We start from the raw sequence: 20,710 nt of genomic DNA, 5'->3' as shown, positions 1-20,710 counted from the left end.
CTGACATAAGTAAAGTGGTCCTTCTCCATTCAGTGTGTTTGACAGTGGCATAAGTTATATATGTACTGTCTGCTGCTTGTACCAGAAGCAGTTGTCATTGTCAAACAGGTGGTAATAGTCTTTCTATTTGAGTTATGTTATGACTACTACACTATAAAATGTGATTTCCATGTTAGTTTTTTTTTTTGGTATGTTATACAACTGCAGTTTTGTTCTGAAACGTTTATTTTCTTTTTTTCTTCGCAGATATCGTAGAAGAGCCTTTTTAAAAATGGCGCTGCGCTTGCGTGTAATCCTGCCCTATACCATCCCTGGAGTGCTGGCACTTCTTGGTTGGTGGTGGTTCTTCTCAAGGAAGAAAGATGATAGCCATCGAAAACACAAGCAAGTAACTGCTCCTACAGATGTGCCAGCAGACGGTGCCCAGACAGAACTCAGCGCCTCAGGAGAAACTCAAAGCTCTTCAAGGGCACAACTGGTGCAGCTGGACAGAGGCGCAAGCGCTTCACAGGACACATGCTTTGTGCCTCCAGTGCCACAGGTAGCTACTTTGATCAGTCTGCAGCCTGACATCAAGGGTGAGGAGATTTTAAGTGGGGATTCTGACATCCAGAATATGGTTTTTGACTCTGTGCAACAGTCGTCTTCAGAATGTGATATTGAGCTGTGTTTAGTGGATGCCGATAAAGTGAGCACCACGTCTACAGAGTATTTCCAGAGTAATTCTTTAGAAGTTAACCTCAGCATCCCAACAGAACAGCTGCACATGGTGCCTTCTGCTGAAGATGGAGAACAGCCTTGTATTGATGAGATAGAAACAGTGGTTAAAATGTCTGTTCTTGTACAGTGCCCTCAGACAGTTGCCGGTGAAACGGGAGTGGGAGAAATGGGGAACAGTACTACGCCGTTTCCAAGATGTCATCAGCCTGAGTTGGGAGCAGAGTCTCAACTACTAAAGCAAGATCAGTTGTCTCCTTCCTTTGAGCTAAAGAGTTCTGAACTTCTGGTTGAACCCGTAACATCAGAGACTGCAGAATCCCTATCGCCAGATCAGTTATCAAATATTAAATCTGCATGCACGGAGGTAATGAGAGAGGGAAATTGTGCTGATATATTGGATGCCTTTTCCCAGTGCTTGGAGAAAAGTGAGCACTTTGAAGAAGAAAATGCTAAAACCTTTTTCGCAAACTATGAGGCTAAGATAGTTGAGCAGCTGGCCATGAACATCATATCCAAAGTGATTGTGGCTGCTAAACAGGAAATTTTGGCTAGCTCTGGAAGTGAGATTTCAGATGCCAGTTGTCGAGTACTTGATGAGGCAAGTGAAGAGATGCAACCAACAGATGCCCAATATCGGCAAACCGACCCGGAAAGAAGTGATATGAATGTTGATTTGGGCGGCGAAAGTTATGCAGAAATGGACTCTACCTGTGAATCTACACAAACAGAACAACCCCAAGTGGAGGACATCGGAGTCGATGTAGTAGATGAGGAGGTGGACGCTACCCAGGAATCCCTGCCCGTGGAGCAGTCTGAAGAGGCAATCGGTTATACTGCCATTCTTCATAAAGAATTAGACTCTGCCTGTTCTACAGACTCTACCTGTGAGTCTACACAGACCGAAGAATGCTCCGAAGAAAACCTCATCAGCATTTCTGTAAGTAAGGATTCATGTCCTGAAAAAATAGATGAAGAACAGATCGTTTCAAGTAAATCCACACAACCGACCAATGCTATGCCAAATTTAAGTCCAGTTTATAAAAACGCAGATTTTCTCGATGAGTGTCAGGCCACTATGGAGGATTCCAGTATTAGCGTGTGTACATCAGAAGATGGGATCAGTATGGAGGATCAGTTGCAGAGCACTGCACTGTCAAATGTTGGCATTGGCTCCTATGATTCATTATGTTCATCAGGCATCGAGTTATCGCAGGAAACTTTTAATGTGTCCAGTGACAAAATAAAAAGGCTAAGAACGGTTGAAAACAGTGTACCGTATAGTAATGGAGACGTGAAGACAAGTTCTCTTCACTTGAAAAATGAAGGCCCATGGACTGGCGATGCAGAGGCCGATCATTCAGGAGGTGAGAGCTGCATGATGAATGTGTCAGCTAAATAGAACTAAAATGGGATAAAAGAACCCATTGAACTATCTGAAGTCTTTGTGCTCTCACTATACCCCCTTTTCCTAGATATTTGCTCCCTGTTCTTGCCTTTAGATTACACTTTTGTAACTTATTTGCAAACCTATGTAACCAATCCTGATCTGTTAAAGTGCTCTGGGGGTGAACTTTTCCCCCCTTTCAAAAATGCCCAGTTGCTGCCAAAATAAACCATACTCACCTGCCCCAGTACCCAGTCAGATGTGCTAGCCCTGACGGAAGTGCCCACGTAGCTGAGCAGGCAGTTCTTGCTGGGTCAGCATGTTTTACTTAAAGGAGAAGTCTGCGAAAAGTTATACAAATCACCAATATACACTTATTATGGGAAATGCACATAAAGGGGGAGATTTATCAAAGGGTGTAAAATTTAGACTGGTGCAAACTACCCACAGCAACCAATCACAGCTCAGCTTTAGGCAGTGCTGAAAGGAAAGCTGAGCTGTGATTGGTTGCTGTGGGCAGTTTGCACCAGTCTAAATTTTACACCCTTTGATAAATTTCCCCAAAGTGTTTTTCCCTGCACTTACTACTGCATCAAGGCTTCACTTCCTGGATAAAATGTTGATGTCACGACCCGACTCCCAGAGCTGTGCGGGCTGTGGCTGCTGGAAAGGATGATGGCAGAGGGATGCTCAGTGTCCCTCCAGTGCCTTGTGTCCCTCTGCCATCATCCTCTCCAGCAGCCACAGGCAGCACAGCTCTGGGAGTCGGGTTGTGACATCACCATTTTATCCAGGAAGTGAAGCCTTGATGCAGTAGTAAGTGCAGGGAAAAACTTTGTGTATTTCCTGGAATAAGTGTATATTGGTGATTTGTATAACTTTTGGGGGGCAATACAATACTTAAATAAAAATTTTCACCAGACTTCTCCTTTAATGCAGTTAAACATAACCTCTTAACAGTCCTGTGGGACACACAAACTGCACAGCCACATGCAGAAATGGTACACAATCATATAAAGGAATGACCTTATACCCACAGTAATCTGGTCCTAGATGAGGAAAAGTGCTCACAGTACTATTGCATTACTGAATCCAGCTCTGGTAGGGGGAAATACTATCCCTAAAGGATCCTAAATAATGTAGCTGTAGCTAGATAACTACTTGCTAAGGGAATGTTGGACCACTGACCCTAAACAGTCACCCCTAACGCGCCCCCCCCAAGCCCTTTCTAGCCTTTGTTACTAGGCTTAGTTACTAACCTTGGTCTTAATTTAAATATATTCATTGTGTTTCCTCCAAATACTATGGAGTCCTCAGTAACTTAAAAAAGCTCAGTGATTGTAACCCATGTAGAGAAAGTATCAATAAAAATTCTCAAATCACTACATGAATAAAGTGGTTTAACCTATTAGATGATCAGGAGCCTGGAAAAGTAAGTAAGGTCATAAGTGTGTGGCTAATAAAGTGCATTGCAGTGGCTTAGCGGCTAATAATGCTAATGTATGCAGTGGCATTATGTGGCCAGCCAACAAATTGGTATGGTATATACATTGTGGGGAAGAAAACTGCCTCCACCACCCCATCTATGTATGTGCCTGTGCTACAGGACTGACGCATGTTCTTTGTAAAAGTTAGTTTCCCTTAAAAACATATCCGCAGGTTAGCTGAATCTAGCCTGCTGATCTGTCCCTATTGTGCACGGGACGCTGAGGATGAAGGTACGTCTCTTACCTTCATCGGCACTGCTTCCTTGCAGTTTGTAGGTAAATCCCTAGGCTAGTAAGGCTGTTAGGTGCACTAGGGGAGGAGCTGCCTAGAACATAGCTTAAATCAGACACGCCTCTTCTAATGAATATCAGTGATGTGGGCCGTATTGGTGCACTTGGGGGCACCCAGTGCATCAAACGGCCTTACTAGTCTACGGATCACAGCATTTAAATGTCAGAGAAGCTGTTCGCCTATCAATGTCCGATAGTGACCCCCACAGTGTGGCTACAGGGGTTCCGATCATTTTAAGCTGACTGCTGGAGGTCTCTTACCTTCCTCCGTGCAGTTAACTTGGCAATCATTGCCACAGGCAGGCTCTATGCAGTGATCACAGGCAACATTGATCGATGCTATGCTGTGGCATAGCATTGATCAGTGTATGTAATAAATAAATGTAATAATCCCATATGGGGACTTAAGTGTAAAATTAAACATTTAACGTGTACCTGTCGTTTATAACTTTCAAAATCTAAATCAACAGTAGATGTGATATAAGCAAGTTTGCTATTTACATTTATTATTTTGTTATCATGCTGTAAAACAAAGCTGAACTTACCAGAAATCCAGGTCCAGTCTCCTGAAGGCAGATTTTCTGACTTGTGCCTGTTAAAAAAAAACAAAAAACAGACTGAGCACGGGAATTGTGACCAGTACAGAGAGTCACTGCTCAATGTGTCCATCAATCACATGACTGCCTTCTCTCTGTGAGCGCTGAGATGGCCTGGGATACACAGGACTTCCTGTTTTCTGACTGTACTGTTTTCTGTTTCTTGAGAAAAAAACAGTAAGAAAACAGGAAGTGCCGTGTTTTCCATGATAACAAAAAAAAATATTGAATGTAAATTGCAAACTTAATTTATATCACATCTACTGGTTTAGATTTTGAAAGTTCTAACGACAGTGACACTTTAAAAAAAAAAAAAAAAAATGTTTAAATCACCCAATTTTGCCATATTATATATGACACTTAAAAATAACTAAAATCAAGTAAACATATTGTAGCGTGTGTAATCGTCTGATTTAATAAAATGTGTTTCTGTATGGTGAACGGCATAAACGAAAAAAGTGCCAGAATTGCAGATTTTTTTTTTGTTGCATTATAAATCAGAAAATAATAAAGAGCAATCAAAATGTCTTATCCACATGAACGTGGTACTGATAAAAACTAGAGATTGTGGAGAAAAAATGAAGACCCCAATCAGCCCTGTAGATTGAAAAATAAAAGTGCTATGGCTCCTAGAAGGCGAGGAGGAAAAAACAAATGCACAAAAATGAAAATTTGCCTGGTCCTTGAGGCCAAAATTCAAATTGTCCTTAGGGGTTTAAGCTATGTTCTAGGTATTTCTTGGCAAGCAAGCAGCATATGAAAGTTACCTTTTAACCCCTTAGCGACCCATGACGTATCTGATACGTCATGGTGCCGCTCGGGGTGTTCAGAGCGGGGTCCCGCCGGGACCCCGCTCTGAACGGCGCTGATCCCGGCTGACATGTGCAGCCGGGCAGTGCCTCTATTAGCCGGCGCGGGTCCCGTTGCCGCGCCGGCTAATTAAGCCTCTAAGTGCAGCTGTCAAACCTGACAGCTGCACTTAGAGACTTCAGACCTCACGTCCCTGGTGTCTAGTGGGACGGATCTCCCCCCCCCCCCCCCCCCCGCGCGATGCGATCGCGGGGGGGAGATCCGTTCTTCTGCCCGTGCCGGGCCTCAGCGTCGGCAATAGTAATCTATGACCGATCTAATCGATCTTTGCTGTGTATATACACAGCATTGATCTCTATGAGAGATCAGTGCTGTCTATATACAAGTCCCCCAGGGGGGCTTCTAGTTACAGTAAAAAAAAAAATAAAAAAGTGTTTTTATTAATAAAAAATCCCCTCCCCTAATAAAAGTCCAAATCACCCCCCTTTTCCCATTTTATAAATATAAATTAATAAATAAATAAACATATTTAGTATCGCCGCGCGCGTAATCGCCCGAACTATTAATTAATCACATTCCTGATCTCGCACGGTAAACGGCGTCAGCGCAAAAAAATTCCAAAGTGCAAAATTGCGCATTTTTGGTCGCATCAAATCCAGAAAAAATTTAATAAAAAGCGATCAAAAAGTCGTATATGCGCAATCAAGGTACCGATAGAAAGTTTTTGCGCCATGATGTGTTCTGACACCTCACACAGCCCCATAGACCAAAGGATAAAAGCGCTATAAGCCTGGGAATGGAGCGATTTTAAGGAACGTATATTTGTTAACAATGGTTTTAATTTTTTACAGGCCATCAGATACAATATAAGTTATACATGTTACATATCGTTTTAATCGTAACGACTTGAGGAACATACATAACAAGTCAGTTTTACCATAGGACGGACGGCGTAAATGCAAAACTCCCCGAAATCAAAACAAATTCGTTTTTTTTTTTTCAATTTGACAGCGCAAATGATTTTTTTCCGGTTTCGCAGCATATGTTATGGAAAAATAATGCCTGTCATTGCAAAGTACAATTGGTTTCGCAAAAAATAAGCGCTCATATACGTCTCTAGGTGAAAAAATGCAAGCGCTATGGACTTTTAAACTTAAAATGGAATAAGCAAAAGCGCAAAAACGAAAATAGGCTTTGACCTTAAGGGGTTAAAGGTGAAAATTTTAATTAAAGTATTGTTTTGCTCCCCAAGGTTATACAAATCACCAATATACACTTACTACGGGAAATGCACATAAAGTGCTTCTTTCCCTGCACTTACTACTGCATCAAGGCTTCACTTCCTGGATAACATGGTGATGTCACGACCCGACTCCCAGAGCTGTGCGGGCTGTGGCTGCTGGAGAGGATGATGGCAGGGGGACACTGAGGGACATGGGACACTGAGCACCCCCTGCCATCATCCTCTCCAGCAGCCACAGCCCGCACAGCTCTGGGAGTCGGGTCGTGACATCATTATTTTATCCAGAAAGTGAAGCCTTGATGCAGTAGTAAGTGCAGGGAAAAAAGGGTAATTGTATATTGGTGATTTGTATAACTTTAAGGGGGCATATTTCGCCAGACTTCTCTTTAAATACAGGCACCAGTAGCCTACAAACAGTAATTTGAACACCTTCTCCCCTATGTTCTGTCCATTAAAGGGAGTAGGTCCACCATGATATAGGTTGGCATGTTGACACGTCAGGGGTAGTGCCCTTCCTAACATGAACACTTGCTGTTGTGTACAGTCATTTAGTTACATCTACTTGTGCACTAAACACTATTTACTGAGGTTTGGGTTTTCTTGATGGCCAAGAGGAACCTGTGTAAGTTGTGAGTGTTTTTCAGGTTCAGATGTGAATAGCATGGACTCGGTGGACAGCGGCTGTGCTCTGGGAAAGACTGAGGAAGTCCAGAATGTAAAGCAGAAGATAGAAGTGAAAAAGGCCGAGCTTGTCATCTGGGAGATTGAAGTGCCAAAGGTAAGAGGGGGCTGTGGAGGTTGTAAATATTAGGACTGCATAGTGACAGCGCTGCTGTGGCTTTGGTAACACTTTTATTGTGGAGTGCATCTCCAGGTTATAGGGGAGGGCAAGAGGGGAGCTTATACTGCGAATAGCTATATTCTAACATATGCTTCTAGGGGCAGCTCATCTTAGAGATACTTCTCTGTTCCTATCATAAAAATGGACAAGTGAAATGTCTCTTTGCTGTCTGCCTTCTTCCTTACTACTGCCCACAATTGCAAAGTTTTGTAGTTCCATGATATGTATGACCCATACCCTCTATACACCATAAGCGTCTATAATAATGCTTTGCTGCTTCCATAACTCCTAACTGAATTGAATGAATAGCAGTTGTATTTCTATCATTTTTCTATCCTAACAACTTAACCCCTTGCCTCCGCAGCCTGTTTTGGCCTTAATGACCAGGGCCTATTTTTCAAATCTGACCTGTCTCTCTTTATGTAGTGATAACTCTGCAATGCTTTTAACTATCCCGATTATTTTGAGATAGTTTTTTCGTGACATATTCCTCTTTATGTTTGTGGTATACTTTGGTTGATACACTCAGTAGTTTTTTTTAAACAACACAACATTTGCGCAAAAATTAGAAAAATTTACAATCCTTTATATTCAAAATTTTCTTCTCCTAAGAAAAATAGTCATGTCACATGAACTAATTATTACTGCAACATCTACGACATGTCTACTTTATGGTGACGTCATTTGGTAAATGTCCTTTTACTTGTTAGGATGTTAGAGGGCTTCGAAATTTTGCAGCGATTTTTTTTCACATTTTCAGGAAAATTTCTAATTCAGATTTTTTTAGGGTTCAGTTCTGAAGTGGATTTGTTGGGCCTGAATGTTAGTTACCCCAATAAATCCCTCCACTGTAAAAACTGCACCCCTCAAAGTATTCAAAGTAGCATTTCATAATTGTATTAACCCTTTAGGTACTTCACAGAAATTTAAGCAAGTTGGAGGGTAAATTAAAAAATTTCATATTTTTTTTGGCAGATGTTCCATTTTTTCCTCTTACACAGCAAATACTAACTGAGAAATGGAACTTAGTATTTATTCAGCTTATTATTGTGTTTCTAGAAATCCCCCATATGTGGCCGCAGTGCGTCACCTGGTTTTTTTTAGCCATTATACCATGTTACAGAGGCTTTGCGGTGCCAAAATATTTGTGTAAGACAAGTTGATGTTTCCATCGGTACCATTCTGAGGGCCATGTGACACCCTGATAATTTTTAGTGCATTTTTTTATAAGGTTGTACGAATAAAAAAAAACAATTTAGCAGCTGTTTTTCACCATTATTTTGTACGTAGTTTACTATACATCATATATGACATGTTATCGTTATTCGTCAGGTCAGTACAGTTACAGGGATATCCATTTTATATGGCTTTTGTTATAGTTTATGGCATTTATACTATAAATACTGTTTGTGTCTTGCATATTGTAAGAGCAGAAATATTTGTATTTTTTCACCAATGGAGTTATGTGAGGGATTTTTTTTTTTTTTTTTTTTTTGCAGCATAAGCTGACGTTTGTAGTGGTACACCTTTTGGGTACATGTGACGTTTTGATAGCTTTTTTTCTTTATTTTTTAGGGGGCGGGATTAACAAAAAATTGTCATTTTGGTTAGTTTTTTTCTTTATTTTTTTAATGCCGTTCATCGGGTGGTATAATGTAGCAGGTAAATAGACGGGGTCATTACGGACGCGGTGATACCAAATATGTGTATCTTATTTATAGTGGGTCATTTATAAAGTGGGGATAGTGAATGTGTATATTTATTTATTTTAATTTATTCATGTATTTAATTAATTGTGTGTGTTTTTTCTACTTTTGCAGATATATATATCTCTATCATGCATGATGTATGCTGTAATGCATTATACAGTATAGTGAATGAGCTGTCAGCTTTACAGCTGACAGCTCATTCAAATGATCAGGTCCCTGCACTGCAGGGACCAGATCGTTAAGCACTGGTATGAAGCCGGAGCCCGGCGGGGGTGAGCAAGGGGAGGAAGCTGGGGGGAACAGGGGGGAGCCGGAGCGAGGGGGGGCAGCACGGGGAGTGAATGGGAGAGGGTGCCTGAGCAGGAGCGAGGAGGGGGGCGCACGGGGAGATGCCGGATCGGGGGAGGGGGGGCGGAGCACACGGGGAGAAGCGGATCGGGGGAGGGGGGGCGGAGCACACGGGGAGAAGCGGATCGGGGGGGGCGGAGCACACGGGGAGAAGCGTATCGGGGGAGGGGGGGGCGGAGCGCACGGGGAGAAGCGTATCGGGGGAGTGAGCCGGAGCGCACGGGGAGAAGCGGATTGGGGGAGGGGGGGTGGCGGAGCGCATGGGGAGAAGCGGATCGGGGGAGGGGGGCCGGAGCACACGGGGAGAAGCAGCATGGGGTCGGAGAGAGGCGGGGGGAGAATGAAAGCAGTGGCGGCAGGAGGAGGCAATGTCCGTAGCCTCCTTCTGCCGCCCGATCAGCTGAGGAAGAGACAGAGGCATCAGATCTCCCCATAGACGCCACGGTCGCAACGACCATGGCGTCTATTGGGTTAACTGCCCGGGGGAGCACGGCTCCCCTCTGGGCAGTGGCAGCAGGAGGGGGCTGTGTGAGACAGCCTCCGCCTGCAGCCCGATCTCACATAGGGACAGCGGGGGGAGGCAGAAAAGGCATGATGTCCAGGAACGTCATGTTGCAGAATGGCACTGCTTTTCATGACGTCCCTGGATGTCATATTTGGGGAAGGGGTTAAATATATACCGGAAATATACAATGACTTGGGCTCGTATTTGAACCACCTTCTCTTTATATACATTGGGTGGTTCTTAGAGGGGTTTTCCCATCTGGACGTTTTTAGTATATTGACAGAGTATGCCATAAATGACTGGATACTGGTTCCACCTCCGATACCAGAATTGGAGGTGATCCATGCTGGTTGTGGATGGCAGAGGTGGGTAGTAAAGCTGAAGACAGCCGAGCTGGTCCCATTGACAGCATAAGACTGAACAATGCACCTTTGTAACACAGGAGCCTAAAGCGAATCTGTACCCATTATCTGCCCCCCCCCCCCAACCACTTGTACTTTCAGATAGCCTGTGTCAAATTGGCGTGGCCTAGAGTGTGTGTGCCCAAGCCTTGCACCGCCTCTCTGTCCCTCCTCCCCGCCCTCTCTATCCTTAGGAATGCCCACTGGCAGGTATTCTTTTAATCACTTGTCTGAGCACTGCACATGTGCTGGATCGTTAAGGCACCTGTGCAGTGTTCAGACAAGTGGTGAATACGATAAATCCTGCCGGGGATGTTCCTGATGGGGAAGAGGGGCGGAGAGGCGGTGCTGTCTAGGGCATACACACTGTAGGCCACACCAATTTGACACAGGGCTGCAAACGGACGGCTGCCAAACGGACCCCAGGACAGATCTTGGATTGAAAGCAGGCATCCGAAGGTACAAGCAGGTTGGGGGGGCAGATTGTGGGTACAGTGTCACTTTAAAAATGTATGCCACATGATCCTATTCATGTCTGTGGTTTTGAAAAACACTGCATATCAGCTTGGATTCAGAATCTTGTGTAAAGTATAACTCATCAGGGCTGTTGCTGGATCCGCAGTGAATGGCACTCTGCAGTCAGAAGTAACTATCTCAATGCCTACAATCATGGTCTTGTGTGTGTTTATAGCCATGGAGTTGGTTGCTTCTACCTGCAGAGTGGAGTTTACCGCTGATCTGGCAGCAGCCCTGATGAGTTATACTTTAAAGAGGACCTGTCAATTTTCTTAGTCATATTAGTAATTTTTTCAGTCTGTTAACATGGTAGTTTGATATAATGTGTGGGTATGGTTTCTGTCGAATACTGACCCTTTTTGTTTGTTTTTTAAAGCATTTGGTTGGCCGCCTAATTGGTAAACAAGGCAGATACGTAAGCTTCCTGAAGGAGTCATCTGGTGCCAAGATTTACATTTCTACACTGCCTTACACACAAGATTTCCAAATTTGTCACATAGAAGGTAAGTGTGTGTTTATAGATGGGATCTTGTGTTACGCTAACTGAATAGAGCAGTTTATGTACATACTACGGAATTAGGCGATGAAGTTCCTTCTGTTCCATTGACTCAATGCATTTCTCAAGTGCGATCCACCCAAAGAATTGACATGACTGTGGATTGAGCTTGAGATGCATTGAGTCAATGGGAAAGGCGGAACTCCTAGTGGAGTCCACGGCGCAAACTCAACTTAAAATTCATTGCTTAATTTTATAGTGTGAACATACCCATGCTGTTTTATTTGCCTTTCACATTTTCTTGGCACATTCTTTTATACAGGGTCTCAGCCGCAGGTTGACAGAGCGTTGAGTCTAATAGGAAAGAAGTTCAAAGAACTCAACCTGACGAACATCTATGCACCTCCCCCATCTTTGGCATTGCACTCGCTCCCCATGACATCGTGGGTAAGATGTGTACTACTTAGGATTCATTGCAATTTGTACCCATATTAATTTATTGTGCTAATGTTAGTGATCCTGGAGCCCTTAGTGTTGGGGCCATATTAGATGGACTTATGTGCGCAGGTTACAGAGCCTGGTACAACACTCAACAGTCATGCAGGCAGGTCAGTAGGAAAGCTCACTGGACTGCGTGAACCTTTGCTTCCATTATGTTAGATGCACACTTACTGTTAAGGTCGTATTACACAGAGCGATGTAGTGTTAAAATGCATGATGTCTGCTGATCATTGTCTTTCAATGCGACGGTCTGTTGGCTGTCGCTCCGTAGACTGCTGCCATTTCCTATAGGCCAGCATTTATGGCATTTTTTTACTGTGTCAATAGTTTTTTTTACTTTTTTGTATTTTGAGTCAGTGCTTAGACCTGAACGTGGACATTTTTTGGGTCCAAACAAACCCGCACCGCTCTAGCCTAAAGAAAACAGAGCTCAAACAGCACATTGCAGAGGCTATAAAAGAAAAAGTATGTAATATTAGTAGTAAACACTTACTATGGAGTTATAAGTGAATATGAAAAGAAAAATAGTTTTTTAGAGTCACTATAGTGTCACTTTACTATTCCCTTTTGTTGCACCATGGCCTTGGTTGCAACATGTGTTGGTTTGATCCCTTACATAATGCAGTATTGTGATGTGACAGCCCATGTGATGGCAAGTTGCCTTACGCCTCCTAAATTTATTTAATTTCTTTTATTACATTTTTTTATCTGTATTAAACTAAACTGTGAAAACTAAATCTACAGCAAATGGGTCAACTGAGATGAATCACATGAACCTACTCCACGTCACATTTGTGGAGAAATGGCAGAAACCTGATTATAAGTCATTTGAAATTTACCTGCCCAGCCAAACCCCGTGCCAAACCATTACCTAAACCACTGGTGCAAACTTCCCACAGCAACCAATCACAGCTCAGCTTTCCTTTCAGCAGAGCCTAAAGCTGAGCTGTGATTAGTTACTATGGGCAGTTTGCACCAGTCTAAATTTTTCACCCTTTGATAAATATTATCTAAATTGTCTTCTACTTAAAAGAAATCGTTTGATTAAAGAAACCCTAAATATTATGTCTCTTGACGTCAACATTTTCAGCAGCAGGTCAGATACAAAGTGACTCCCAAATGCTTGTATGCTCCTGTTTTCTGATATCTTTTTTTTTTTTATTATTATTTTTTTGCTGGACATGAATTTTCATGGCCTCATTCTTTTGTCTCGGATGCAGAGCAATGCCAGAAATTTCTACTTTACACTCTTCAAAGCTACTAAGGCTTCTGTTTCATTATATTTTTTGGCTCTATACAAAAACATGATCAACCACATTTTGTTTTATCCAGCAAAATAAGTTCTTTTCGGCCGGGTTTTCTTCATAACGTAAGACATTGGAAAACTGATCCTGGTGTATGGCGCACAGCAACACCTGTTTAATCTATATACATTTTTCCTTATAAACTGTATACAAGTATGTACTGAACTTACACAAAACACAGTGTGAACCTAACCTAGGTTTTGCAGCAAACCCTGACCTCTGGCTATATAAATGTAACTTTAGCTTCAGGTGACTCTTCGAAGAGCAGCACTAGTTGTAGCCGCTCTGTCGCTAGTTTGTGGCGATCGCTCCCTGGTTACTACCTTGCACAATCCACCTGTGTTTGCATTTCCGATGCTTATCTGCAGTGTGGATGTAGACTAGTCTCTGTACTGGCTCCTATATTCTATATACACACACAGAACTGGATCCTGCAAACTTTCAGGAATTCCCAGACCAGTACAGTGTGACATGTGGCTAATTTCTATGGCCAGCAATCCTGCATACTGTCTGCTTCTCAGTGCTTCCTGCTCGTTCATCCCCTCATGGCCCTGTCTTCATTCATAGGCTTGTATGGGCATTGGAATCTGTTTGCCTAATATATTTTATCAGTTTCACTATTTAAAATGAGTTCATTTTAATTCATGGACCAGATGTGTTAAATATTACCAACCTATGGTCACTGCATGTAAGCCCACAGTTACATATGGGCAAACCTCTTATCTTTACATAAAATAGCAAATTGGCTTTTGAGACCATGCAGAGCAGTTGCTTTGTATGATACAGTAGAAATATAGACGACTGGCAATACCACAGTTTCTTTGTATGATGATAGAAATCCACCTGTGGCATAACCCAGGCTTATTTGCTTTGAGGTTTATGGATAGGAGCAGGATGATTAAAAAGGCACCTGTACTTTTTAATGTTTTCACTTATGAAGCGGCATGCCACTGGTTATGCCACTTATTTTGAAGAGGTATTGGAGTGTTCAGGTGAGCAGGACAAGGGTGCAGTACCTTTAAAACACATTAAAGGGTCAATCTGCGGCGCTAGGGAGGTATTGAACCAGACCTTCAATGCCGAAGGGTATTTTATTTAAAAATCCGGCTCCTATTCAATTTATGTTGTAGTATTTTTCAACAGTCGCTTGCCCCTGGCCTCATAATGTAGTATTCTATAGTCAGGCATGACCAACACTAGGAGTTGTAGTTTTCATGAGGATGTGAACTAGGCATTAAAATGTTTACCCCAAAAGATACATTGGATCAGCGTAGGCAGATGAACCAGTTAATTATTGTTTATTTCAATGACCCATAAAATCAGACACCATGCAGGCCCAGGAAAAACGTCAACACGTTTCAGGTGTGTGTGTTCACTTTTACTCATAACGTCATTGCATAGAGCCAGGCTGGTGCATGGCAAAAGAATGGCGCTGGCTGTGGGAACTGCTAGGCGCTCCCAAAAAAGGAGCGCGCCACCGGGTGATGATCGGCTCATGTAAAAAATACAACAATGTGCCTCGTGGTACATTCGCTTTAAATCGGAAAGGCTCTGCAGTAAAGGGAGCATAATAGGAATTGCACAAGAGGTCGTGTGTTCAGCTGTCGGGAATACAGCAGAAGAGAATAACCTGGAGTAGATGTCAGAAGTAAGTGATGGGAACTGTAGTCTACTATGCACCATGCTGCTGGAGCCAAGTCCACTTATACTGCACAAAGAAGAATTGAATAGGGAGCAACAGTGTGACGTAAAAAGTAGTGATTGGATTAGTGTTGTGCTGCTGCTTTTGTATTTAAAGACAATACAGACACTTTGCAGATATCTTGTCTTTACGCCGCAATACCTTTTTAAGCTTTGTCCAGTTCCTAATGAAACCTGTGGCCTGTTGAGGTTATAGGCAGACATTCTAGGTCCTATACTCATTGTTTGTAGCTGTTCTGGCTGACAGAGAAGGGTCTTGAGTGGGTAACTCCTTTTACTAGTTTAGAACTTTATATTATGGTATTTAAAATTGTATCTCTAAAATAGTTTTCTTCCTGCAGCTTATGCTTCCAGATGGTGTCACAGTAGAAGTGATTGTGGTTAACGTGGTCAATGCAGGACACATGTTTGTTCAGCAGCATACGCATCCAACATTTCATGCACTTCGTGGCCTGGATCAGCAGATGTATCTCTGTTACTCACAGCCTGGGGTTCCAACATTGCCCACACCAGTAGAAGGTAAGCTTGTGTTAATTTATTTCAGCTTTAAAGGCCGGGAAGTATTGTAGAGCATTCTGAAATGTAAACTAACAGCAGGATAGAAGACTCTATTCGGAGTGTTCTGTGTGCTTTTGGGAAAGGTAATTCTTACCTTTATCCTCTGCATCATTTTCACTAAATCTTTAATGTAATCAATTTGTAAATTAGGCGGTTTGGTGCACTGGAAACGGGACTGCGCCCTCCACTTACGAATATTCATCTGGTGCTCTGCATTGATGAGCGCAGGAGTGAAGTCACTGCAGGGTGCCACCTTTATTCATGAGGAAGAGTGGGTTGGTCACTAAAGACTTTGCAAAAACTGTGCCGAGGATAAAAGTAAAAAAAAAAATTCCTTCTCCGTGTCCCTATGGGAGCGTAACAGTCGAGTAGTCTTCTAACCTGATGTTTCCTTTTACGGGGATTTTTCCTTTTTGTAACATTATCCACTATACTATAGATACAAGAGAGTTATCTGATCGTGAGGGGTCTCCTGTTAGAGTGGAGCAGCCAGTTGCACATACATTCCCCTATGCACATGTGACTGTTTCCACAGCTCCCTTTGAGAATGAATGGAGCAGCAGTGCACATGTGAGCTGCCATTGCATTCTAAGGGCGGGTTTACACTATGGAATCTGCGCAGAGAAGTTCCAGTGGATTCCGTCGCTCATACCCGCTTACGGCAGCACGCATATCCGCCCGTCTCATAGACTCAATTCTGTGGGCAGACTAATTCCGCTGTCTACGAAAGAATTGCATGCCAATTCTTTTGGCAGAATCAGCACGGCCATAGAATGAGGTCTATGGCACGGGCGGAGATGTGCACCGCCGCAAGCGGGTATGAGCGTTGTGATCCCCCGGAACTTCTCTGCGCAGATTCTGTTGTGTGAACCCACCTTAATGGGAGGGAGCAGCAGACAGAGTAGATTGCAGGGAGGCAAGTTTTCTTAATTTCCTGAATGTCAAATACCAGTGCGGCAGAACTGAACAAACACCACAATACTTTAGAGACATTTATATAACTTTCAATGTATTTTTTTTTTTATAGAAAATTCTCCATATCCAGAGTTCCCCTTTAATGCTCTGTACATTACCCCTCAGTTATCTAATTTGTAAGCTTATAAAATTGATTGCTTTATCTACGTTACTAGAATATTTTAATGAAGAATAAAAAAAACTTTTCCTCTCTATATAATTTATGACTTTTTTTGTTGTTTTTGTCCCCCCCCCCCCCCCTTTTACACAAGTTGGGGTCATTTGTGCAGCACCAGCTGGAGATAATGCTTGGTGGAGGGCACAGGTGGTGGCCTACTACAAAGACTCTGAAGAAGTAGAGATACGATATGTTGACTACGGTGGTTATGAAAGGGTCAAAATCGAGATACTCCGACAGATCAGGTCAGTATAGAAACCGTTTTATAATCAGTAATTAAAACATCAGAACTTGCATTTTCCATGTGATCATAAACTGTGCAGATTATCAAAGTAGTTTTTTACTGTAAAATTACGAGGCTTTATGCTTAGTACCAGACACAAGTGGTGTGTGCCTCTCCTTTCATTGTCTGTTTCTTCCTTTATTACTTTCTTTCCAGGTCAGATTTTGTTACACTACCTTTCCAAGGCGCAGAGGTTCTTCTGGACAATGTGATCCCACTTGCAGGTGAGCTTTATAATACACTAAAATACAAGTGTTATCCTAAACTCACATAAAGCTCATGCCACTCACCTGGTGTAGAAGTTACAAAGGCTGCTGTATTATGCCCAGCAGTCCAATAGGATACATGCACACTACTTGGAGGGTGTTGAGCGGCTGTCTAAAAACCTGTCCCATCCAGCACACATCAGCATCTGTACCCTGTACAGTTGGATGGTTTTCAACTGAATTTAATACAGTCAAGGTGAGAAACATCTCTAAGATCATGAGTGGTAGTAGTCCTGCCCCCAGTGCACCAAGCTGCCTAATTTGCATATTAACTGATGACTTAAAGGGGTCTCCCATACATAGAATAAACTAGAATAGATTTTTTGACGATAAACAATCTCAAATGATTGCTATGGTGAATTACCTGAAATTGTTCACCCAATTACACAGAACGATTGTTACTTATGATCGTTCTTGCAGATGTCCTGTTGTCGCTACTGCGAGCGACGTCTTATTACGCCAAACAATTGGCAAACAATCAACGATAAAAATAGGTCCGTATTCTATCAAGCGACCAACAATTTCTTGTTGGTCGTTTAATCGTTGTCTATTACACAAAATGATTATCGTTCAATTACGAACAATTTTTCAAACAATAATTGTCCCGTGGAATAGGGCCCGAAGTCAGATTTATGATGTAAACATAACCTCACTCCACCAGTCTGTAAACATAACCTCACTCCACCAGTCTGTTGAGAACTAAGTATGTACTTGCTATGTTGGTCTTTCTTGATATGAGTTCTTCTTCTGTTTCTTATTAGATGAGGATCACTTCTCAGCAGAAGCAGATGCTACTGCTAATGAAATGACAAGAGGCACAGCTTTGCTTGCACAGGTAATTTTCTTATAAATATAACTGTTGACCCTAAAGGCATGTCCACACAGCAGATTTTGCATGAATGTGGAGGAGCATGTGATCACCTGACCTCCTTCGCTGACCTACACTAGTTTTCTGTGCATTGCTATGGAGCACATTACAGCAAATGTACCAGCGGTACATTGCTTTTCTCTTTTTACCATGAATAGACCAGTGCAGGCACGGGGATGCTGGTGCCACAGCCCCCTTTTTTTTTTGAACAGAGACCCGGTTTCTACGCATGGCGCCAGTCTATTATCAAACGGTCTGAAGCACTGGAGACGGGACAGCCCGCCCCCAGTGGGAGGAAAGCCCCTCCCCACTATGACCTGGCTCTATTGATTCTAATGGAGTCGCGTCTTTGAGGGGAGGGGCCTGATGTACTGCTGGTACGTTCGCTTTAAGTGATCTGTATGTCACATGCTTCTCCATGTTAGTCCATCTTGTTATGAGAGCTGTATTGAGTACACAGGGTTGCAGCAGCAAGGGGCTGGGACATTACATATTTGAAGAGCTAGACACAGGAGGAATATGGTAACTGTAAGTAATCTAACTTAAAGGGCGTGTATCACGTATATTTTTTTCTTCTGATAAGAACCGAATACTGTTTCAGAAAAGTTTTCAGCACCAGAAAGCAGGAGGCTTTAGCCACTTAATGATCCCCAGACAACCCCTTTAAATCTGTTTAACTGGACTTGAATGGCAAACAAGAAAATTTAAACAAAGCTTTTATTTTTGTAGGTTACAAATTATGATGGCGCAACAGGACTTCCACTTGTGCAGTTATGGAGTATGATGGCGGATGAGGTGAGATTTTAAAATGAACTGTAGGATTTCTTGCATGCTCCTGAAATGTCTGTGTCCTTTTATATAATGTATTTCCTGCTTGTGGAGGGGAGATAACTTCTTGTGTTGCTTGTTTAATATCACACTTAGTATTCCCCCTATCCCCCTTTCTAAGCACCAAAAATGTATTAGGCTGGGTTCAAAACACGTTTTTCCTGCCTGTTTTTTTTCCTTTCCATTTTATGCAAGGAAGGATGAAAAAATGGATGCATTTGTGTGCATTATTTTATTTATTTAAAAAAGGATTTAAACGCATCTTTTTTTTTTTTTTTTTTTTTACCATACACAAAAACATGCTGAACCACGTTTGTGAACGCTTAAGCAGGTGCGTTTTGATCCTTCTTTATAATAGAAGTCAATAGAAAAACGTATGCACACAGATCCTTTCTTTATTTATTTTTGAATGAACAAAGACTTGCAAAAACCGTGTCAAGCTATCTTTACGCAGTTCAGAAGTATCCCATATGGCACAGATTTTGCTGGAACAGTCTTTGGGCACTGTATACATTTACAGTGAAAATTTAAATTTCTTTCCAGTACTTTTTTGGCCCCAAACCCTTTTTAAGATGCAAAGTAAATAACATGCAGTGGTGTGTGTTGTTTTTTTTGTTTGTTTCTTTTTCCCATCTGCTATATAGTACATCAGATATAAATTTTCTTTTTCATCCCTCTTGTAGGTGATGTCTATCAACAGGACTCTTGTGGAGAGAGGATTTGCGCAGTGGATAGATAGCTATTAGCGCTTCTAACACAGTTTACTAATTGCACCATTTCAGGCTTGGTATGGTTTTTTTTTTTTTTCCCTTCCCCTCCCCAATGTCATTTTTGGTCTCCGGTTGTGTACAAAATCATGCAGAGAACTGATATTTTTAAAAAAGCCATATATTTGTAGCTATGAGTATCTTACTGTTGTGTCCATAATGCAACTATCCTGATCCAAAACTGTTCTTTGATCATCTTCTGCCCTTTTGGACGAGTCCTTCAGGATGAAGCATAGCAAACGTCAACTGACATGTTTTATTGTGAAAGATGAATTATTATGCAAATAAGAAATGTTGCCCTAACAGGAGGAGCGTCAGATGAGTTATACATGGCACTAAATGACTGTCTTTTACATGTTCTATTCATGTAGTCCCCCCCCCCCCCCTCCCCCGCCTGCCAAGCCTGACTGTAATTTATTTTGTAGCTCTGCAAATCTTTGTAAATAATATTGACTTAAAAACTGATCACTGTAATATTTTTGTATCTGAACGCTGGAAAAAGGGAATTCTGCAGTTTCTACACTACTTGTCATCAGTCCCTCAAAACTGCAGCACAGGAACTCATGGATGCATTTGGAATGGGTTTTCTGTGAACCAATGTGTGGTGTTTTGCCATATGGTCTGATGTTGCTGTGGTCTAATTATTTGCTATACTCTGCTGTACAGATGTAAAAAGTTACAAAAAATAAGATTGCATTGGTGTGCCCTTTTTTATTTCTTGACAAAAATGGATTTTTAAACATGTCAAAGTAATATAAATCCACTGGAAAGGTATTGTAAAATGCATATTTTTTCCTAAGCCTGTTGTGAGCGGGGTTGATTAAAAAATAAAGCACTGAACGGGAAGCATTAACGCCTGAATGATATGTGACTTCTTTCTAAATGCTCGAGAAGAATGTTACTGATTTATGTGATCACTGTAGTGTAACATCACTCAGTCTATGGTTGGGGTTTTCTGCATCATATTGGCTTGCACAATTCTCAGAATTATTGGATTCTAAATAACCTAATGAACCTTGAAGGAGATAGGAGTATTGTCATTGACAGAGCTGCTAACTCAAGGGCCAGTCTCAAGAAAACATTGTTAATCTAAGACTTTCCTAAAAGCTATACCAATAACAAACCTATGACTTTACTATGTAATGGAGTAGGAAT

At 42.0% G+C, this 20,710-nt stretch overlaps 1 protein-coding gene across 1 annotated transcript in view; it reads left to right on the top strand.

Moving 5' to 3' along the window:
* The window catches only part of AKAP1 (A-kinase anchoring protein 1), a 30,736-nt gene extending 10,332 nt beyond the window's left edge, over positions 1-20,404 (top strand). The window contains exons 2-11 of the mRNA XM_069971116.1: positions 247-2,084; positions 7,176-7,309; positions 11,228-11,354; positions 11,670-11,794; positions 15,195-15,372; positions 16,638-16,788; positions 16,983-17,050; positions 17,854-17,927; positions 18,690-18,755; positions 19,472-20,404. Of these exons, the coding sequence (XP_069827217.1) occupies positions 272-2,084; positions 7,176-7,309; positions 11,228-11,354; positions 11,670-11,794; positions 15,195-15,372; positions 16,638-16,788; positions 16,983-17,050; positions 17,854-17,927; positions 18,690-18,755; positions 19,472-19,534 (2,799 nt within the window). The 5' untranslated portion in view covers positions 247-271 and the 3' untranslated portion in view covers positions 19,535-20,404. The remainder of the gene's footprint in view (positions 1-246; positions 2,085-7,175; positions 7,310-11,227; positions 11,355-11,669; positions 11,795-15,194; positions 15,373-16,637; positions 16,789-16,982; positions 17,051-17,853; positions 17,928-18,689; positions 18,756-19,471) is intronic.
* Positions 20,405-20,710: the final 306 nt, after the last annotated feature.

Source organism: Dendropsophus ebraccatus, chromosome 5 (assembly GCF_027789765.1).
Source record: "Dendropsophus ebraccatus isolate aDenEbr1 chromosome 5, aDenEbr1.pat, whole genome shotgun sequence".
Classification (NCBI taxonomy): Eukaryota; Metazoa; Chordata; class Amphibia; order Anura; family Hylidae; genus Dendropsophus; species Dendropsophus ebraccatus.
Note: the sequence above shows the minus strand (reverse complement) of the source record. Positions and strands in the feature narration are given on the sequence as shown.